Source organism: Podarcis bocagei (assembly GCF_964188305.1).
Source record: "Podarcis bocagei genome assembly, chromosome: 1".
Classification (NCBI taxonomy): Eukaryota; Metazoa; Chordata; class Lepidosauria; order Squamata; family Lacertidae; genus Podarcis; species Podarcis bocagei.
The window spans coordinates 114,304,793-114,324,337 of NC_138125.1; the positions used below are offsets into that span (position 1 = coordinate 114,304,793).

Here is a 19,545-nt window from a genome sequence, read left to right on the forward strand (position 1 = left end):
AGAGCAAAACAATGTAGGGAACAAATAAATCCCTGTGTGAAAACCACCATAAAATGCACCAAAACGCTCTTATTCTAGCTTCAACAGTCTTTAATGGGACTTTCGTTAAGCTATTCACCATGACCCCCAGATCTCTTTCCTGGTCAGTCACTGACAGTTCAGGCCCCATTACTGTACCTGGGAAGACTGCTCATTGTAATCCCCTTGTTTTTACCACCACAAACAATTTGGTGCCGTCACCAAATTTAGATGCCTCACACTTAACCCCTACCACAAGATCATCTACACCAGAGCTTTCCAAACTTTTCAAGTTGGTGACACATTTTTTGGACACGCATCATTTCGCGACACAGTAATTCGGTTTTGCATCATTTCGTGATTGCAGTAATTCAGTTTTACTAACAAACTGGAGGTTCAACTAACCCTTTCCAGCCCCAGGAGGAGCACGGGGAGCATTCGTGTGACACACCTACACACTGCAGTAGGCGCACTAACGTGTCGCGGCAGTTTGGAAAGCTCTGATCTACACTATCCATTTATTCCTCTTCTATGCTTCCTGTAAGTTAACCAGTTACTGATCCATAAGAAGACCTGTCCTCTTATCCCATGACTTCTAAAGCTTACTTAGGAGTCTTATCAAAAGCTTTTAGAGTGTCAAGTATACAATGTTCACCAGATCACTCTAGATCACTTTGAACTTTCACCTGAGTAAATATTTATAAGACTAGGCTGCAATAAAACTCCTGGTTTCTGATGTTTAATTATATTTACCTGATGCCACTACAGTGGGATTACCCATTCCTGAGAAGATACTAACATAACTGATTCTTCCTGTCCCTGCAGGAGAGCTTTGAGTGAAGTAGATCACGTTGTTCACACTGTCGTAGTCCAGAGCTACTGCAGTTCTCAATACGTTCATTGTACGAAACGGAGGGCTGTGATTCTCAGGGTCCAGATGGATGCTGCTAATGGCGTTCTCCAAAGCAAAGATCAGGTAGTTGTCCGTCGAGACAGAACACCTCTTGCCGTCGCTTTCTAGGAACCCAAACGCACACCCACATTTTGGCGCTTGCGTATCAGGTAGTGCAAAGCACAGGTGAGAACAGCCTCCGTTGTTCTCCAGGCAGGGGTTGTTGTTGATGTCGGCAGGCGACAGCGACTGATAATGGCTGTTGTAAATGGTAACATCCCTCAGCCAATCGATGTTGTCTCTTATAACTGTTGGCGGCTCGCTATTGCCTGGCTCTTTGCTGGCTTGGAAGATTTTCTTCAAGTTTCTATCCACCCAAATCATGGAATTTTCAAAAATAGTAATGCCATAGGGAGTTGGGTAACGGCTGCCGTAGCGGACGATCTCAGGCTCTCCACCGTCATGTGGGATTCTTGCAATCATGTCTAAAGAATCGTCCACCCAATAAATGTATCCGTTGCTGTGATCTACTGCTAAGCCACGTGGGGTCACAATGCCTTCAGAGACCAGCACAGTCCTGTTAGTGCAGTCAAGAAGGGCACGTTCTATTTTGGGGTTCTGTCCATAGTCTGCCCAAAAGAGGAATCTGTTTTTGGGGTCGACTACAATATGCCTCGGCATATCCACAGTGGTTTTAAGCAGAACGCGGCGATAAGACGTATTTAAGCGAAGAACTTCTACAAATGTCCCAGTCAGGAATGCATTGGTAAAATAGAGATTTCCTATGTGCAATGAAATAAAACAAAACACTAGTATGATAACCTAGTACAGAAAGTATATAATTTTTCAGGATGGTCCTGTAATGTTCTTGATTTTAATCAGATTTTTCTTAGTCATAATTTATTCAAGGTGTTTATTTCAACCACTTTTTAGGGTCAAACTCTTACATCAGTTTCCAACATGCTAAAAAAAGGTGTTACATCTGAATACCTAAACCATGGTCAACGGATGCCCACAAATCAGTTGGGTTTGAACTGGATTTGCAAACTTTGTGGTTTGCATGATTAAATTTTACATCCTTACTCAGCAAACCATGGTAAAGGCAGTTTCCCTGGCTCTTCCTGAAGGGTTGCAAGCAGCTATACCTGTGTCTTCCTGCACACATCCTTCCAGGGCCAGCCTTAGATTCACAGATTTCACATTGTTTCACTTGAATTTCCTATTGCCCACATTCATATGTAATGCTAAACCATTTCTTAACATTACAGGAACAAGCACCAGTGAGTCTCAGGCTCCCCTCCCCCTTCTCTTCTGTAGGCTGGATCCTTATTTGTCCCCAACACTGTGGGCCAACTTTGACAGGTGGGCAGGACACAGTTTGGGCGAAATAGCCTCATGGGTCAAACCGAAACCTTTGCCAGGCTACATTTGACCCTTAAGCTGTAGGTTTCCCATCCCTGCTTTAACAGGTCATTATAATTATTCTTCATGTTACTTGATTCTTGGCATAAGTGCTTCTGAAAGATAAGTATTAGAAACAAGTTTGTTAAGCAGCAGTAATACTGACCAGCTACCCAATCAATTGCAATACCACGGATTCCATTGAGTCCTATGCCATCTGTGATGACGTTCCTAAAATAAGAACCGTCTGGCTTGATTTTGCGTATTGCATTCTGAGACGGAGTTCTGCTGCTGAAGTCACACCAGTAAATGAAACCAGAAGGGATGTGGACATCCACATGTAGTGCGTTTCTCCCTGAAAAATAGTGAGTAAGGAAGCAGGTCGTTTAATTCATTGTATTAAAATGCACTGCTTAGGTAATGGAAAAGCTAAAGTCCCAATGAACCCTGACACTGTCAACAACTCTGAGGAGCCCACCGTTCAAGCAGAGCCTCTGCATGCCAGCACTCCAGTCGTGGCACCAGAGGACTCCATACTGGTTGTCTGAACTTACAGCTACATCACAGACCACAAGGTGGAAATCCTCAGGAATACAAGAACAGAAGAAACAATGAGCCAGACGGGAACTCCAGAGGCACCAGAAAAGTGCCCAGCTAGTCTCAGAAGGAAAGGGAAGTCTGTGTAAATGCCTGTCCAGATCAGGGCCTGGCTGACAGCCAGAAAAGGCTGTAGAATCTACCAGTGTTTCCAAAACTTGGGTCTCCAGCTGGTTTTGGACTACAACTCCCATCATCCCTTGCTAGCAGGACCAGTAGTCAGGGATGATGGGAACTGTAGTCCAAAAAGAGCTGGAGATCCAAGTTTGGGAAACACTGGCCTAGATCCTATTTAATAAGATCTCAGTCTAGGTTATTCCTGGTGCACCAGCTCTCCTGGGTCTCTCTTCTGGAAGTCTTCCTTGTGTTCAGTCAGCACCTGAGTTTCTACCCTTTACAGACATGCTGACGTGATGTTGCACAGAGAGTATTTAACACCTGAAACCACTTATCAAGGTGTTTTGTCCCAATAACTTGGACAACTTCCACTCCAATACTTGTGGCCTCCATAGCAATTGTGTAGAAACTATGCAAATGATTGGTGAGGACATTTAAAATGCTACAGTAGAGAGGAAGACCCTGTGGCTCTCCAGATATTGTTGGAAAACAACCCCAACCAGCATGGCCAATGGTCAAGGAGGAAGGCAGTTGGGAGTACAGCAGCATCTGTGTTATGGTCTCCCTGTGTAGCACTGCTATACAATTACTAGAATCTGAATCTGCCCTCTGTTCCCATGTTCCAGGCTTTGTAGACTCTAGCCTATTTATAAATTGGCTTAAATCGAAACGCTTCTGCTTAGCTGGTTTGCGCACTTGACTTTTAGTCTCAGGACATTAAATACACGCGTTTTACAGGAAAGACACAGAAGGCATTATCTATCTGCAACAGTAGATTATGGCACTAAGCATAAAAGGATTTTGCTCGTCTCCTGTAATCTCAACCTACCCCTTCCTGCCATGGGGACCATGGCTTCAGAATGGTCAGATGCCTCTAAGCTAAAGCCTTTAATTGCAGACAACATGGAAACGACGACAAAGGAGCTGTAAGGGGAGCAGGTCCTGTTGTCCGGATTTAACCGGAACCCAGTAGCACAGGCACAAGAGAAGTGTCCACCAGGCACAGGCAGGCACAGTTGCTGACAAGTCCCAGGGTTGTTGCTGCAGCCGTTTGAGGAACCAGCAGAATCTATAAAGCAGGGAGAGAGAAGAATACATAGGAACCAATATTTAACGGCGAGTCACGAGCACCCAGAAGCAGTATCAAAAAAGGGGACGGCAATCTTGGATTGTAAATGAAATAAGAACCTTCCCAAGCTACTAGTAAAAAAAAGAAAACGTATTTTTAAAGAAATCCAAAAGTAACAACAGATTGCCGCAAGTGAATTAAACTCCCACTTTATGGACCAACTTGTTAACAATAAACATGTATGAGAGAAGAATTATATTTGGCAATTTGTAATCTAGGGCCGTGATTGTGGAGTTCTCTTCTCGGGGAAGCCCACTTTGAAATCTCTCTTCCTGCCCTTAGTACAAAGATGGAAGCATAGCTCGTCAGGTGGGCTTGCTGTCTGTGACCATGGCGCAGTGGGCTGCAAGAGTGTTGCTTGAGGCTGCTATGTTTTAAGAAAGTGAGATTTTATTTTATTTTACTCTGATAACTTTACTGGATTTGATAGGGTGTTTAAAAATAAAATAAAATTGTAAGGTTCCACAAGAGTCAAAACTGGCTTGTTTGGTTTGATAAAAGCTTTTAAAATAAACCAACAAACAACAATAAATGTACAGCTGAAATGAAAATTTCTTCCTTCCAATGCCCCAGCTCAATCTGGATAGCTAACCCAACCCCAATCCAGTAATCTGACGCTTTTACCTGCACAGGTAAAAAAAAAACTTGTAGTTAACACTTGTTCCCTCTGGATTTTTGTTTATTTAGCTATTATTTAAAGCACTGTACTTGACACTGAGGAACAAACTCAACAGCAATTCAAAATTAGGAATTTGTGAAACCTTCTCACAGGTGACATCTTATACTCACTGTCTCGATAATACACCCGGAGGCATTTCAGTCCTGAAACATTGTCTCTCAACACCACTTTGTTTGCTCCTGTGGACTTGTCAACCCGCTCAATGACCTCATAATCCCGGTCAGTGTAGTACAGGAAAGAACCATAGACCGCCACTCCCCACGGGTGAGAGAGGTGAACAACCAGCGTTATCCGATTAGTGCCATCCACGTTCCCTCGTTCAATCTAGGAGGTAAAGGACATGGACTGTATTACAACTGACTGCAAAGTCAGATCTCTGTCCACAAGAATTCCACGCCAGAAATTAAAGTATATCTAGGTCTGGCAGTTAAATTTCCAGTTATGACTGAACGGTTTTCAGAAACACCCAAAATTCATCCCAAATAAAAACCATTTGGATCATATAAACAGAAGTGTAAGCTCCACTGGATACCATGGGACTTAATTCCGTGGGTAGACATTCACAGAATTGTTCTGCTAAGCATTCCTATTAACTCTAGAAATTAATCATCCGCTAAACATTTGCAATGCAGTATTTATTCCAGAGCTACCCGAAGCTGCACACTAAATACTTTGTGATGGATCCATCTCTTCCCTCCTCAACGTTAACCACCTCATCATTTCTGTTTTAAAGCTCATAACTCTTTGGCTGTGATAAGTAGCAGAAGTCAGAACCACAAACATACCCAAGTTTATATGTGCATACATACCACTCCGGTGCTTGTGACTGGCCAGTACAGCTTTTGTTCCTTGATATCAATGGTGATAAACTCCACATGGTCCAGATTACCAGTGAAGAGGGTTTGGATACCTGAGCCATCCATATTTGCACTGCCAATCTTGGCTGGGACCCCACTGTCAGTTCCATGGTCCGTCCAATACAGCTTCCTGCAAAGTAATGTTATTTCAATCATCAAGCAAGCAGGAAATGAGGGTTTTCAGTAACCAGTGTGTGTGTGTGTGTGTGTGTGTGTGTGTGTGTGTATGCATTTAGAGTTTTGGCATTCTGGTTGCAATCCTATGCACACCGACCTAAGAGCAGGCTCCTATGGCCTCAGACTTTCTTCTGAGTAGGCCTTTATAGAATTGCTTTGTGGAATTCTTATTGAAGTGTGTATAACAACACTCCTCATTTTATATTAGTACAAAATGACGTGTTTTACTACAGATGGTGTTTGGACATACAGTGGTACCCCGCAAGACGAATGCCTCGCAAGACGGAAAACCCGCAAGACGAAAGGGTTTTCTGTTTTGGAGGCGCTTTGCAAGACGAATTTCCCTATGGGCTTGCATCGCAAGACGAAAGCCCATAGGGAAATGCTGGCGGTCAGGAGCAAAGACTTTCGCCCACAGCCGGCCTTCAGAAGAGGACCTCTTCTGAAGGCCGGCGAAGGGCAAAAGTCTTTGCTCCCCCCCCGCCTGCCTTCCCCCCGCCTGCCCCGGGCGATTTTAAAATGCTGGCGGGCGGGAGCGAAGCGTTCGCTGCCGACCCCCAGCATTTTAAAATCTCCCCCTGTCCCGGGGAGATTTTAAAATGCTGGGGGTCGGGAGCGAAGCGTTCGCTGCCGACCCCCAGCATTTTAAAATCTCCCCGGGACAGGGGGAGATTTTAAAATGCTGGGGGTCAGGAGCGAAGCGTTCGCTGCCGACCCCCAGCATTTTAAAATCTCCCCGGGACACGGGGAGATTTTAAAATGCTGGGGGTCGGGAGCGAAGCGTTCGCTGCCGACCCCCAGCATTTTAAAATCTCCCCGGGACACGGGGAGATTTTAAAATGCTGGGGGTCGGCAGCTGCTGGGGGTCGGCAGCGAACGCTTCGCTCCCGACCCCCAGCATTTTAAAATCTCCCCGGGAAGCGCTCCCGCTGCCCCCGGACCTCTTTTGAAGCAAGCGGCTGCAGGGAGATCGCTTCTCTCCGCAGCCGCTTGCTTCAAAAGAGGTCCGGGGGCAGCTGGAGCGCTTCCCGCTGCCCCCGGACCTCTTTTGAAGCAAGGGGCGGTGGGGAGAAGCGATCTCCCCGTGCTCCGAAGCCGGGCGGGGGGGTGGGAACACCTGCCCCAGCCACCCCGCTTCGGAACGCTGCTCCGAAGCGGGGTGGGGGGGCGGGAGCACCTGCCCCAGCCGCCGGGCTTCGTAGCGCTGCTGCGAAGCCGGGTGGGGGGTGGGAACACCTGCCCCAGCCACCCCGCTTCGGAACGCTGCTCCGAAGCGGGGTGGGGGGCGGGAGCACCTGCCACAGCCGCCGGGCTTCGTAGCGCTGCTGCGAAGCCGGGCAGGGGGTGGGAACACCTGCCCCAGCCACCCCACTTCGGAACGCTGCTCCGAAGCGGGGTGGGGGGGGCGGGAGCACCTGCCCCAGCCGCCGGGCTTCGTAGCGCTGCTGCCAAGCTGGGCGGGGGGTGGGAACACCTGCCCCAGCCACCCCGCTTCGGAGCAGCGTTCCGAAGCGGGGTGGGGGGGCGGGAGCACCTGCCCCAGCCGCCGGGCTTCGTAGCGCTGCTGCGAAGCCGGGCGGGGGGTGGGAACACCTGCCCCAGCCACCCCGCTTCGGAACGCTGCTCCGAAGCGGGGTGGGGGGGCGGGAGCACCTGCCCCAGCCGCCGGGCTTCGTAGCGCTGCTGCGAAGCCGGGCGGGGGGGTGGGAACACCTTCTGAAGGCGGACGGGGGGCGAAAGTCTTTGTCCCCCCCTGCCTGCCTTCTCAGGGGCTTTTAAATCGCCCCGGACAGCGGAGAAGTCCTCCGCTGTCCGGGGCAATTTTAAAATGCCGCCCATCAGCATTTTAAGATCGCCCGGACAGCGGAGAAGTCCTCCGCTGTCCCAGGGTTTTTTAAAATGCTGGGGGTGAGAAGAAAAGCCCTTGTCCCCCCCCCCCCAGCCTTCAGAAGAGGTCCGGGGACAGACTGTCCCCGGACCTGGTCTGAAGGCGGTTTCCCTAGGAACGCATTAATTGATTTTCAATGCATTCCTATGGGAAACCGTGCATCGCAAGACGAAAAAACCGCAAGACGAAGAGACTTGCTGATCGAATTAATTTCGTCTTGCGAGGCACCACTGTAATGTTAAACCAAATGGCTTAGCGCTACAACAATTACGAGCCTCAGTAACCCTCAGGCTTGTTGGCTTCCGCTTCCCTCTCTTGGCCACAAAGAGACCGGACGTTTCCTCAGTTTAATGTGCTGTTCAAACCCAAAACTGTGATTAAACTTAAGTATGGTTAGTTGAAAGAAGCCAGCTTCATAAACTGTGCTTTGGAGTTGGTTTGTCTCAGCTAGTCTGGGATCCAGTGACCAGGAAAGCAGGAAAGTGACCTCCCTGGGAAACAAACCTGGTAGCGAGGAATATAAAACCTTGACAGAGCCAGAAACAATTTATTGAACTTACCCATGAATGGGATCCAAGGTTATACCAACTGGCCTTCCAGATCCTGCAGCAGTACCATCATTGGTGATTAGTGTTTTTCGATAAATTACTTCTCTGTGGAGTGTTAGTACCTACCAAATGAACCGTATGGCACAGAAATTAAGGAAGGCACTTTAAATCACAATTTGCACACTTGCTGGCACAGCAGTGAACCTATAAGCAACTTAGCTGAGGTGTTAAACCAAATATTTTTTGATCCTAAAATTGTTATCCTGAAGATAATAATGGCTTACCTCAATGGACTGTGTGGCAGGGTTATTGTAGTACAGATTTCCAGATATCCAGTCTAAAGCAAGGCCCATAGGGGAACCAACAATAGATGCTGGGGCAAATATTGTCCTGTTTGTTCCATCTGACTTCACTCTATGAATTTCCCCCTGAAGATAGAAAAAAAAAAAAAAGCCAAGCGTTGAAAAAGCATGAACGTCTTGCACATGTGTATTGTAGAGTGTTACAAGCTCTAAGGAGGAATATTTGGGTCTACTACAAATTGAATGTAAAAAAGAACCAAATAAAACAAAGCGCTCTAATTAGACACTTTCTATACATAGAAGTTTGTCCCACTGCACAAACTCCCAAGGAAGTGTATTTAGGATGGCAGCTACTGTCTGATAAATGAAAATCAATGTGCCAGTCCTAAACAGTGATGTAAAGAATCACGAGTAGAGAGAAAAGGAGGCTCCAAATGCAAAGAATCCTGAGAACCGCAGTTTACCCCTCAGAGAGCTACACAAACTAGTTCCCAGGATTCTTTGGGGGAAACCATATGGTTTAAATGCTAGTCCTACTCTGTGTAGACCCACTGAAGCTCATGGACACATCTAATTTGGGTTCGTTAATTTCAGTGAGTCTACTCTGAGCACGACTTAGCTGAATGCAACTCATTGTGCATGAATGCGACCTTGATATAGTTTGCCACCATAGGGGGCTCTTTCAGCGAAAATGTGAGTCACAAGTGCAGTTAAGAATAAAATATTTTTTAAAAAAAAAAAATTGCAGGCCTGACATTTGGCAGCTCTTCCAAGCAAGCCAAATAATGAATTCGGCTTTCGTAATAGATTGCAATGAATGACCTGCTTCACAAGATGGCGTCTGCCTACCTGCCAAGCAGAGGGTGGCAAAACAGGCAAAGTACAATAAGACATTTGGGGCTGCCCTGCAGATAAAAGTCAGTATGCCTATCAATGGGCTAAAGCATCAATTCCTTACACCAGTTTTTACAAAGCAGAGCGCTTCGAACCAACAGCTATACAAAGCAACTGCATTTTACTTACTGGATTTTCGACCCAGTAGATCATCTGTTCCGAGTCGTCAAAGTCAACATCATATCCATTCTGCACTCCTGCTATTGGAACCATTGCATCATTGGTCTTCTCCTCGGGGTTCAGAGAAATGCCGTAAATTATGTTATCTCTTACGGCTATAAGGAACGGCTCTTCGACTGCAAAACAGCATGACAAGCAGCAAAATTTTACTCTGCTGTATTTCCTAAAAATAAGAAAATGTAATTCTCTGGCTTGTTAAATTTTGGGGGGAAATTCAGCTCATTGAAACACACGTATGAACACAGTAGAATGTTTTATACCAGGTCAGATTATTTGTGCATCCAGACCAGTATTATTGACTCTGACTAACAGTGGCTCTCCAAGCTCTGTTGCGAGGTATTTTTATTTAATTTTAATAGAGATGCCTGGGATCAAACCTGAAACCTTTAACATAAAAGGCGTGTCTCTCCACCACTGAGCTTTGGTCCCTTCCTATAAGGCATCCATGTCCTCAAAGCACTCATTTTGGAGCAGTCCGCTTGAAATCGGCATCCAAGAGAGACTCAAGTCTTTGTCACCTTTGCAGCTACTCTGCGTTTCAGCAGCCGTTGCCCTATTTTTTGACTTGCAAGCACGAAGTCAACTCCAATAGCAGATACTTTCCTCTCCCCACACAGCCCTTCAGAGATCAAAGTGTGGCCTATCACAGAGGCCTGAAATGTCCTGAAATTCTGAACCGCTTGCATATTAAGAGACCCGGACCACCGTACTACTACACAGCTCTACTGCTTAAAAAAAGGAGGATGGGGAGCAAAAAATAATAATGGTTTTAACAGCTTCACAGTGAAAGGAGGGAAACACAAAAATGTTCAAGGGTTGCATATCATGGATCAAACTGCTATGCGATGATTAAAAAAACAAGAAAACAGTGCTGCTTGGGACTTTGTGCTTTTCTGTCATCGTGACGGTTTGCAATACTGGCTCCACCAATTAGCTGCAACAATATCACTGTGGTGAAAAGAAAACAATGCAAGCAAAACGCGACTCAGCGCAGTTGCTGAAAGTTTCTTGTTGGCAAGCTGAACTAAACAATGTCAGCAAGGATTACAGCCCCAATCAATCTCTGCAGGGGAAAAGGTCAAGCCCACCCCACCCCACCCCACTCTTTCCAAATCCTGAATGAGAATGTGTAATACTTGTGTTTGTTAAGATCTGCTCTTCTCTGTTAAAACCACTGTGCAGTGCATGTTAACTCAGAAGCTGAGTCCTGCTGGGCTGGATCCAAAAGGTTCTTTCCATCAGTGGAAAGAAGTCCTTCTATCACTTCTTCCATTGAGGAAGCTCATTCTCCCAGAGAAAAGGGAACCTTAGGCTCCTAACCACTGTTTCCAGAGACGCTTAGTCCCAGGTATGGAGGCATAGGATTGCAGTGTTAAGCATCCAGTAAGGATGCTCAAATCCCATGGAAATCTATCCTATTGAAGTCTCATGACCCATGGCCTGCCAGAGCATCTCCAAGGAAGTTAGGTATTCTTGTGCATTATCAAGTCCAATCGACTGAACTCTAACATTTATCATAATACAGTATGTTTTCAGTGTATAGCAGAAAAGTCTACAGAACGTGGAGTCCTACACATATTAAATGCATGTAACGCAAAGTTTGAAATGTTTTCAAAATACATGCCTACTGATTCAGGTTTGGCGGTCTAATTTTATAAACTGCATTTGCACAGTGTTTCCTGAAAACGATAACAACAAAATCTGGGAGATTTGCTCCCCTATACTCTGCTGAAATACCAGAAATACCAGTCTTTCCCTGATAGTGGCATGTTTTGTGGTTTTCTTTTTCTCTCCAGCTACAGTTCCCGTGACCCCACCTCTCATGCAGTTCACATGATCAGGAGAGAGAGTCCAGCCAGATGGGCAGGCGCAGGAATAAAACCGTGGTCCTGATGCAGAAAGCAAGCACAGGTGGCTGCAGGGGGATGAGCTGCAAAAATTGATACCTGGGAGAGAGAGAAATAAAAGCACTGATAAGGTAAATTGGAAAAAAGCAGAGCAGTAGCGTAGCATGATATGAAATGAGGGAATTAGGCAAGACCACTGGTTTGTCACATCTGGCTTTTTACATCAAGCTGAGACTAGTTATTGATGGCGTCTCGGTACATCTTAAGGCAGCCCTGTTCAGGGAAGTTTTTAATATGTAACGCTGTACTGTTTTTAACATTGATTGTGAGCCGCCCAGAGTGGCTGGGGAAACTCAGCCAGATGGGCGGGGTATAAATAATAAATTATTATTGTTATTATTATTATTACTATTATTACTATGTCCCAGAATCTTGGTTTGCATTGAAAACCTTTATTTTTAGGTTATACTCGATGGATGGAGTGAATAATGTTTATCTATAGCAGACAGACGAAGAATTTGAAGTTCTTTAGCTTCTTACCTCCTTTCTCTCACTCTTAAATATTTTTTTATTCCTTTTTCTCTATCTCTTCCCCTTCCTTTCTCGTTTTAGTTTGGACAAAAAAAGATACTTGACAATAATCTTTGCATTTTTCTTTATAAACCCTAATAAAAACCTTTTTAAAAAAAGAAAGAAAAGAAACCTATACTTTTAGAACAACAGTAGGGATTTGGAAGGAAAGCTGCTTATGAGGCCCTTTAAATAGGTCTGTTTTCTCTTAACTCCTTGTACTCATGAACCTCATCCACGCCAATCATTCAAAGCATCCTTATACCGCTTTAACAATCATGGCTTCCTCCAAAGAATGCTGGGAACAGTAGTTTTCTAAGGGTCTCCTAACAGTTGGAGCTGCGCCTGTACTTAAAAAAATAAATAATAAATAGATGACCTGACATCATTGTGACATCAGGGGACTGACAGATGGACAATCCCACCCACATGTCAAAATGGCCTGCAGGGGCTGGAGCCTCTTTCCCACCCCTGCTTTAGCGCTGTGGCCCTGGAGAGTTTGCCCAATTTCATCGCTGGAAGTATCCAAAATATTCTTGATGACTACTAATATTTACACTGGATGGTTTTGCTTTTCTGTTGCAAAATCGTAACTGGCTGAGCTTACCGGCCGGCTGCTTCACAGGATGAACTGCAACAATGCCCAGAGGCTGGCGGATATTATAAACCATCACGGTTTGATTTCTTCCATGCCACTTGTTGGCTCGAAGTACTCGGTGGGTGTATTGGTCCGTCCAGTATACAAAATCTTCAAAAAGGGTCAGCGCGTGAGGATGCCGCAACACCTAAAAGAAGGGCCACGGGCTCAGTTTCATTTTAACACTGTTGCTATTACAGTTGTTACTGGTATCCAGAATAAGTGGCACAGCACAGAAATCTCTACAGCTACTCTCAAGTATAATTTCTCCCACGACCCAATAAAATATGAGAAATAATGTTAAGCATCGCTCCAGGCTGCGGGACTTTTATATGCTATGCACAAAGATGGAAGGACCCGTTCTTGCCAACAATGGAAGAATGGCTGTTAAAATTAACGGACTTAGCTGAGAGATGTTGACATGTTTAATTAACATGTTTAATCAGAGAAAAGCCATTGTTAACATTTGTTAAAGATTGGAAACCTCTCATTGACATTTTGAGTGAAAAAGAAATAATGACATTTGGATTTGAGGATTGAAGATGATGTTTGTTTATAGAAAGTGGCTTTGTTGGGTCTTATATTGGAGGGGATAAAGTGAATATTGTTAATAGTGGACGGACGAGGAATCAGGAGTCCCTTACCTTCTGGATTTTATTCCCCACTCTCTCTTTTAACCTCTTTTCTATTTCTTTTCCTCTATTTCTCTCTTTCTCCTTATTTCTTTCTCTTCCCCTCCTTTTTCTTTATGTTTTTATTGTATTTAGATCAAAGTCTTAGTTTGGATAAAACAGAGGAAACAATATTTGATACTGTTTTGTTAGTTTTCTCTATACGTAAACCCTAATCAAATTTATTCCGAAAAGAAAAAGAAATCATATAAGCCTCACTCCTTAGTTTTGCTCTCTTGTGCTTAGATTGAAAAGTTCTCTTCTTATGAAAGCCATGTTTTGGGGTCCCAAAAATCACGATACGGTGGGATGTCTGAATTCTGCAAATGTGTTAAGTCTTTTTAAGTTCAGTAGACTTCGTCAGCCTTAAGCCAACACCTACAAGACAAAGTTGCCCTATGTTCTTCCTCTCCAAGCACTGCATCCCATACAGGAACTAGACAGCAAGACACAGGACTTTTTTAAATAAGTGACTTTTAAGCAATATATTGTAGGCTAATGGCTTCAGAAATCTGTCATGGTGCAGTGGACAGGTGTTGGACTTGGACGCAAGAGTTTTGGAGTAAAGTCAGAAGATTGGGACCTGCTGCCTCACCACAGAAGAACACAGAAGCCATTTGCACCATACAGGAATCCATGGTCACACCCTGCGCCCCCGGCCAATGTTCTTGTTTTTTCCCTTTTCATACCAAGTCACTTGCCACCACCTGGCGCCTGTTGTTTCCATTGTAATCACAGAAATCAATGTAGTCGAGATAGGCGTCGGCAAAATATAGCAGCTTGTTTGGGTAATCGATGGAAAGTCCATTGGGCCAATAGATCTTCTTACTGACGATGGTGGTTCGTAATGTGCCATCCATGCTTGCTCTTTCAATTCGGGGATTCCGGCCCCAGTCTGTCCAGAACATCACGTGAGCACTGTGGAAAACAACTGATTAACGATCGCAGGAACAATGGTACCACTGGTACAGTCGGAAATGTCAAAGGACCTCATTCACAAAAGCTGCTTTTGGTGTACTGAAAGGTGCTATAGTGTAATGGCTAAGAGAGAGAGCCAAGGGCCAGAAAGTCCCTGGTTTGAATCTTGCCTCTGCCAAGAGCTCACTTAGGCGGCCTTAAGGCAAGCCAAGCCCTTGGCCTTAGTCCCCTGCCCAGCTTTCCTTGGGGCCCAAATGGGGCTATTTTCTGCCTAATTTCTCTATTTTTAGGGCAGAGTTCAGACAGCCCAACCCAGAAACACTTGTCATCACACACTGCCCCTAGTTTTAGCCTTGAAATCAGCCTCATCAGGGCTTCAGAAATGTAATAAGCAACCACATTAATTAAACTAGACTTTGTCAAGATGCTTGCTGTGGTTCCGACACCAAGTTGATTTAATACATTTCCACAAGAACCCCAGACCTGAAAGAAGTGGAACTGACTGCTTCTAAACAAAGGAGTCAAAGATATATAAACCTCAATTTATAAAATGTGCAAAAGAGGAAAAGATCCTGCATTTGCAAAAAAGAGAGAGAAAGAGAGAGAGAAGCATATACTCTTTCAAAAAGATACATGCAGAGCAAGGTGTCTCAGCCCATGTTTCCTTATGTCCTTTGACCCCTTTTCTCAAAACTTACTGTCTATGGAAAACAAGGAGCAAAAAATAATAATAGCATCTAGGTTGAAGCAAAACAGCATCTCTGCTCTTGAAGCAAGCCCAGCAAGCTGCTAACTCTCCAGAATGCTCCACTGTTTCTCAAACTGAACTAACACACAACCTAAATTGAACTAACACACAATGCCCATTCCGATCGTCAGGAGGAGGGGGGGTTGCGGGATCCCGACACCGCCCACACTCCCTCGCGAGGCGAGTGCCAGCCTCGCGGGAAGCCCCGGGATTCCCCCAATTAGCATACCCTGTGGCGCCAGCCAATCGGCTGGCGGCAGGGGCGGGCCTTAGAAAGGCCACTTAAGGTCAGGGCAGCCCTCGGCTCGCCCCTTTTTCGCCCGGGAGACCACGCGGTTTCCCACCCACCCTCCCTTTAGGTTTTGCCACCGATCTTGCTATGGGCTTCGGCTGGTCGCCGCAAGGGGCCTGGTAGGAGTTTTTCCATTTGGCTAATTGGCTGGTTTTGTGAGCCACTTGGTTTTTTCACCTACCTCGTAGCAAATCGTCACAACTCACTTGGTTTTGGCGGTAGGCATTGGCCGGGGTATTGTCATGCAGATGAGGTTGGGGGGGAGGAACGCCATCACCTCCCCCAATGCTTGAAGGGTAGTTCGTTAAAGGACTCCGAGGGGCGACGCCTCGTCCGAAACCTACGGAGGCTAGGGCCTAAAGCGCGCCCCCGAGCGGTAACCCCTCGGGGAGCGCCTAGGGATACGCATCTCGGGTGGCTCCCCCTGTTGGTGTTTAACCCTTCCCGGTTAGACCGGATAGTCAGTTAGGGGCCAATGCCTAAAGCCAATACCCTTCTCTCCCGCTTACCGGCTGAAAAATTGGTTGCCTTAAGAGAGCTTATCGGCCAAATGCTGCCCCTAAAGAAGGTCACCTTGAGACAAATTCAATCTCTCCTGGGGCATCTCAACTTTGCCTGCCGGGTGATCTCCCCCGGTCGTCCTTTCTGCGGCCGCCTAGCAAAGCTGTCCACGGGCTTACGGTCACCCCATCATAGGGTACGCCTTTCTAAGGCGGTAAAGGCGGACCTCCTCATTTGGTTACAATTCCTGGAGGGGTTCAACGGCATATCGTCCCATTAACCTAAATCGCTGTGTCCGTTGTCTTTATTTATTCCACCTGTGGGGGGGGGGAGGGAATAGCCACGCAACCTAGTTCATGGAGAATATATAAAGTTGGGATCGTAAAGCCCCTCAACTCTTCAAATAATCTCTTATGTAAATAAGTGACTGATGCATTTTCAAATATACCATGCAAACAATAAAAAGTGTTTGCTAAATGTATCTATGATGACTAACCCAAGCCGGCCAAAGAGTTGGATTTATTGGGCTGGCATGGTTGGGTCAGACCATTTCCTACAGCTTATGGAATAGGAGGACCATAGAACATAGCCAGAACTACACCTAATGTCCTATGAATTTCACATTCCCTGTATAAGGAGCTGCTTAACAATCGGGTGAACTGGAAGTGGTCAAGTGGCACAAGATGGCCAGTCTGATCCAAAACCCACAGATTTCAATCTGCGTACTTTGCTTAGGGTTAAGCTTTAGACAACACTTCTGGGAGAACTCAACAACAACTTCTGGGAATGTGGTCAAGTGGCTTGACTACTACACCTCATACAAACACCAGCAAATGGTAATATAACACTACAGTTTGTTCATTCAGTAATTCTTTGCTAAATTGCCCTTCCCAAGGAAGCAAGTATCCCATTGTCGAAAGGTGCCTTTTGAAAAAAGGAGAAAACCTTACTCTGTCCTGGGATCTAACACTAGTCCCCTTGGGTTTGTTACATTTTCACTGATCAGCACTGTCCTGTGGCTCCCATCGAGTCTGGAGACCTCGATTGTCTCAAGAACGAAGTCTGTCCAGTAAAGATTGCGGCCTACCCAGTCCACTGCGATGCTTTCTGTTACGGTAACACCACTGTCAAGTACCTGCCGGAAACCATGAAGGAACAAGTTAGTGCTCTTGCAGTTTGCTACAGCCAAAATGAGTGAAAATTAATGAACTGTCTATGGAAAAGAAAAGGAGCAGCTTCGTTCTTATTGACAGCAAAAAGAGAGCTATGCTGTGTAACTCATGTTCCCAAAGAGACTAATTCACTGCAATGAAACGATTCATTGCTGTTCTAAAACTACTACAAACAAATAGCTTATGGCTGGAAGCAGTTGGCCTGCTCTCATATTCAGATAGTATTTGAGTAACGTTAATGGTACATTAATAGCTCAAGAGAAGCAAGAGGACTTGGCAGTAGCAAAGGGTTAAACAAAAGTCACAAGTACTATCAATTATGTACTAGGAAATATAGTGCCCTGTGCATTTTTAGCTTGTTTCCTTTATTATGGGAAGAATCTACCCAGCAGTGTGCTGGAAGTAAAACTGCTGTACAAAACGCTTAGAGACAGATTCATTCAAAAACTTGCAAGCATCAAGAAAATGAAACCCTTGCGGATTGAAACAAGGGACAGACATCAAATGAAACAAGCAAATCCTCTACCCAGTCTGCAACATTTAGCAGTCATGCAGGCTTATCCCCACAGTGCATAACAGAGCTCTGTTTTCTACTCCCTTTCCCAACAGCGTACGTACATAACAAGCGCTAAGGCAGGGCACTGTGAGAGATGGGTCTACCACAAATTATGATGTCAAATTTCCCACATCTGGGGAAATCGCAGAGGTCAGCACATGCCTTTGTGTGGCTCTATTCACTCCACTGGGTCAAAGAATGCAAACAATGACGTTTGCCATGGGAATAAGTCCCTTCATGCATTACACAAATGAAAACAGCTGGCTCCACCATTTCAGCATCTCTGCATTGCATGAACATCTGTAAAGACGTTAGCTATGGCACAAATGAAGAAGTGGACACACACACACAGGGGTGCCATGCAATTGTGACATGCGGCCAATGTCTGCATTCCATGAGAGACTTACAACTTTCCTGTCTGTCCCATTCTGGAAAGCAGTCCAAATCTTGTCCTGTGTGGTGTCAGACCAAAAGATTCGTTCAGTAACCGAATCAAAATCAACCGCGACAATGTTCCTTCCATCGCGAACCAAAGAATAAATGTGCTGCGCATGGGAAGTTATGTTGTCAACGACAATTTGGTTACGGCTTGCCACCAACAAGAGGAAATTCCCAAATTCTGCAAAAACAGGCAAAGTCAAGTAAATTCTGCAAAAGTTTTTTTTAAAAAAACAAAAACCTGCTGGAGGAAAAGCCAGTCACAAAATTGCCACCCCTGGACTAGTAGTGGCCTCAATTTCGTGACAGGAACTCAGCAGCAGAGCATATGCTACAGAGGCCTCTAAGGGATAGCTCAGTCAGTAAAGCATGAGACCAGGGGTTGTCTAGACCAAGGATTGTCACCCTAGTCCCTACCACCCACTAGTGGGTGTTTCAGGATTCTAGGTGGGCAGTAGGGTTTCTATGGCACAAGCTGAATCCTCCTTCCATTGAGCACTGGTGGGTGGTAAGGGAATTTTACCATCAAGAAAGATGCATTAGTGGGCAGTAGGTATAAAAAGGTTGACTACCCCTGGCCTAGACAGTGCTATGCTAGATGGGTCCAAGAGTCTTAACTCGGTATAAGACAGCTTCCTCTGCTCCACAAACAGGAATGGGAATGCTCTGTCCATGAAGAAAGTGGCTCTCCGCTTGTGGAATGCTCTCCCCAGGGAAGTTCGCTTGGCACCTTCATTATACACCTTTAGGCACCAGGAAAAAACATTCCTCTTTAACCAGGCCTATGGCTGATAACATTCAATATCCTTTTTAAATGTGGGGGGGGGGGTTGGGGGGGTTATTTGGTTGTTCCACCCTGAGACCTGCAGGTATAGGGCGGTATGCAAATTCAAGAAAAAATAAAAATGTTATATACAGTACTTTCCAGCTGGAAGCAGTTCCTCTTTGCCATCTAGAAAGAAAGGGTTTAGGGGGGCCCTCCAGTGAAATGCTATAATTCACAGTGAGACACAGAGGGAGGGCTTCCAGTCAATGAGGTCCAGCTCCAAGGGCCTTCTGGCGCTTCCATCACTGCAAGAAGCCAAGTTACAGGGAACCAGGCAGAGGGCCTTCTCAGTAGTGGCACCCACCCTGTGGAACACCCTCCCACCAGATGTCAAAGAGAAGAACAACTACCAGACTTTTGGAAGACATCTGAAGGCAGCCCTCTTTAGGGAAGCTTTTAATGTTTGATGCACTACCGTATTTTAATATTTTGTTGGAAGCTGCCCAGAGTGACTGGGGAAGCCCAGCCAGATGGGTGGGGTATAAATAATAAATTATTATTATTCTGTGCAAATAAATATAACCATTGACTGCGTGCCAATTTAAATACGACCACTGACTGTCTGCTAATTTTTAACAACTGAATTTAAACAGAAAACGCTGAGCAACCAAACGAAACACCTGCAAGTTTCACCAGCTCAATCCCACCCCCACCCCTTTTCTTTTCACTTATTCTTTTCACATATTAAGT

At 45.5% G+C, this 19,545-nt stretch overlaps 1 protein-coding gene across 1 annotated transcript in view; it reads right to left on the minus strand.

The window, feature by feature from the left end:
* LRP2 (LDL receptor related protein 2) overlaps positions 1-19,545 on the minus strand; it is a 145,084-nt gene that overhangs the window by 54,404 nt on the left and 71,135 nt on the right. The window contains 13 exon segments of the mRNA XM_081189106.1: positions 772-1,692; positions 2,478-2,666; positions 3,855-4,094; positions 4,944-5,157; positions 5,643-5,820; positions 8,316-8,425; positions 8,588-8,731; positions 9,629-9,795; positions 11,497-11,625; positions 12,704-12,881; positions 14,094-14,322; positions 16,814-16,998; positions 17,999-18,210. Coding sequence (XP_081045232.1) covers positions 772-1,692; positions 2,478-2,666; positions 3,855-4,094; positions 4,944-5,157; positions 5,643-5,820; positions 8,316-8,425; positions 8,588-8,731; positions 9,629-9,795; positions 11,497-11,625; positions 12,704-12,881; positions 14,094-14,322; positions 16,814-16,998; positions 17,999-18,210 — 3,096 coding nt within the window.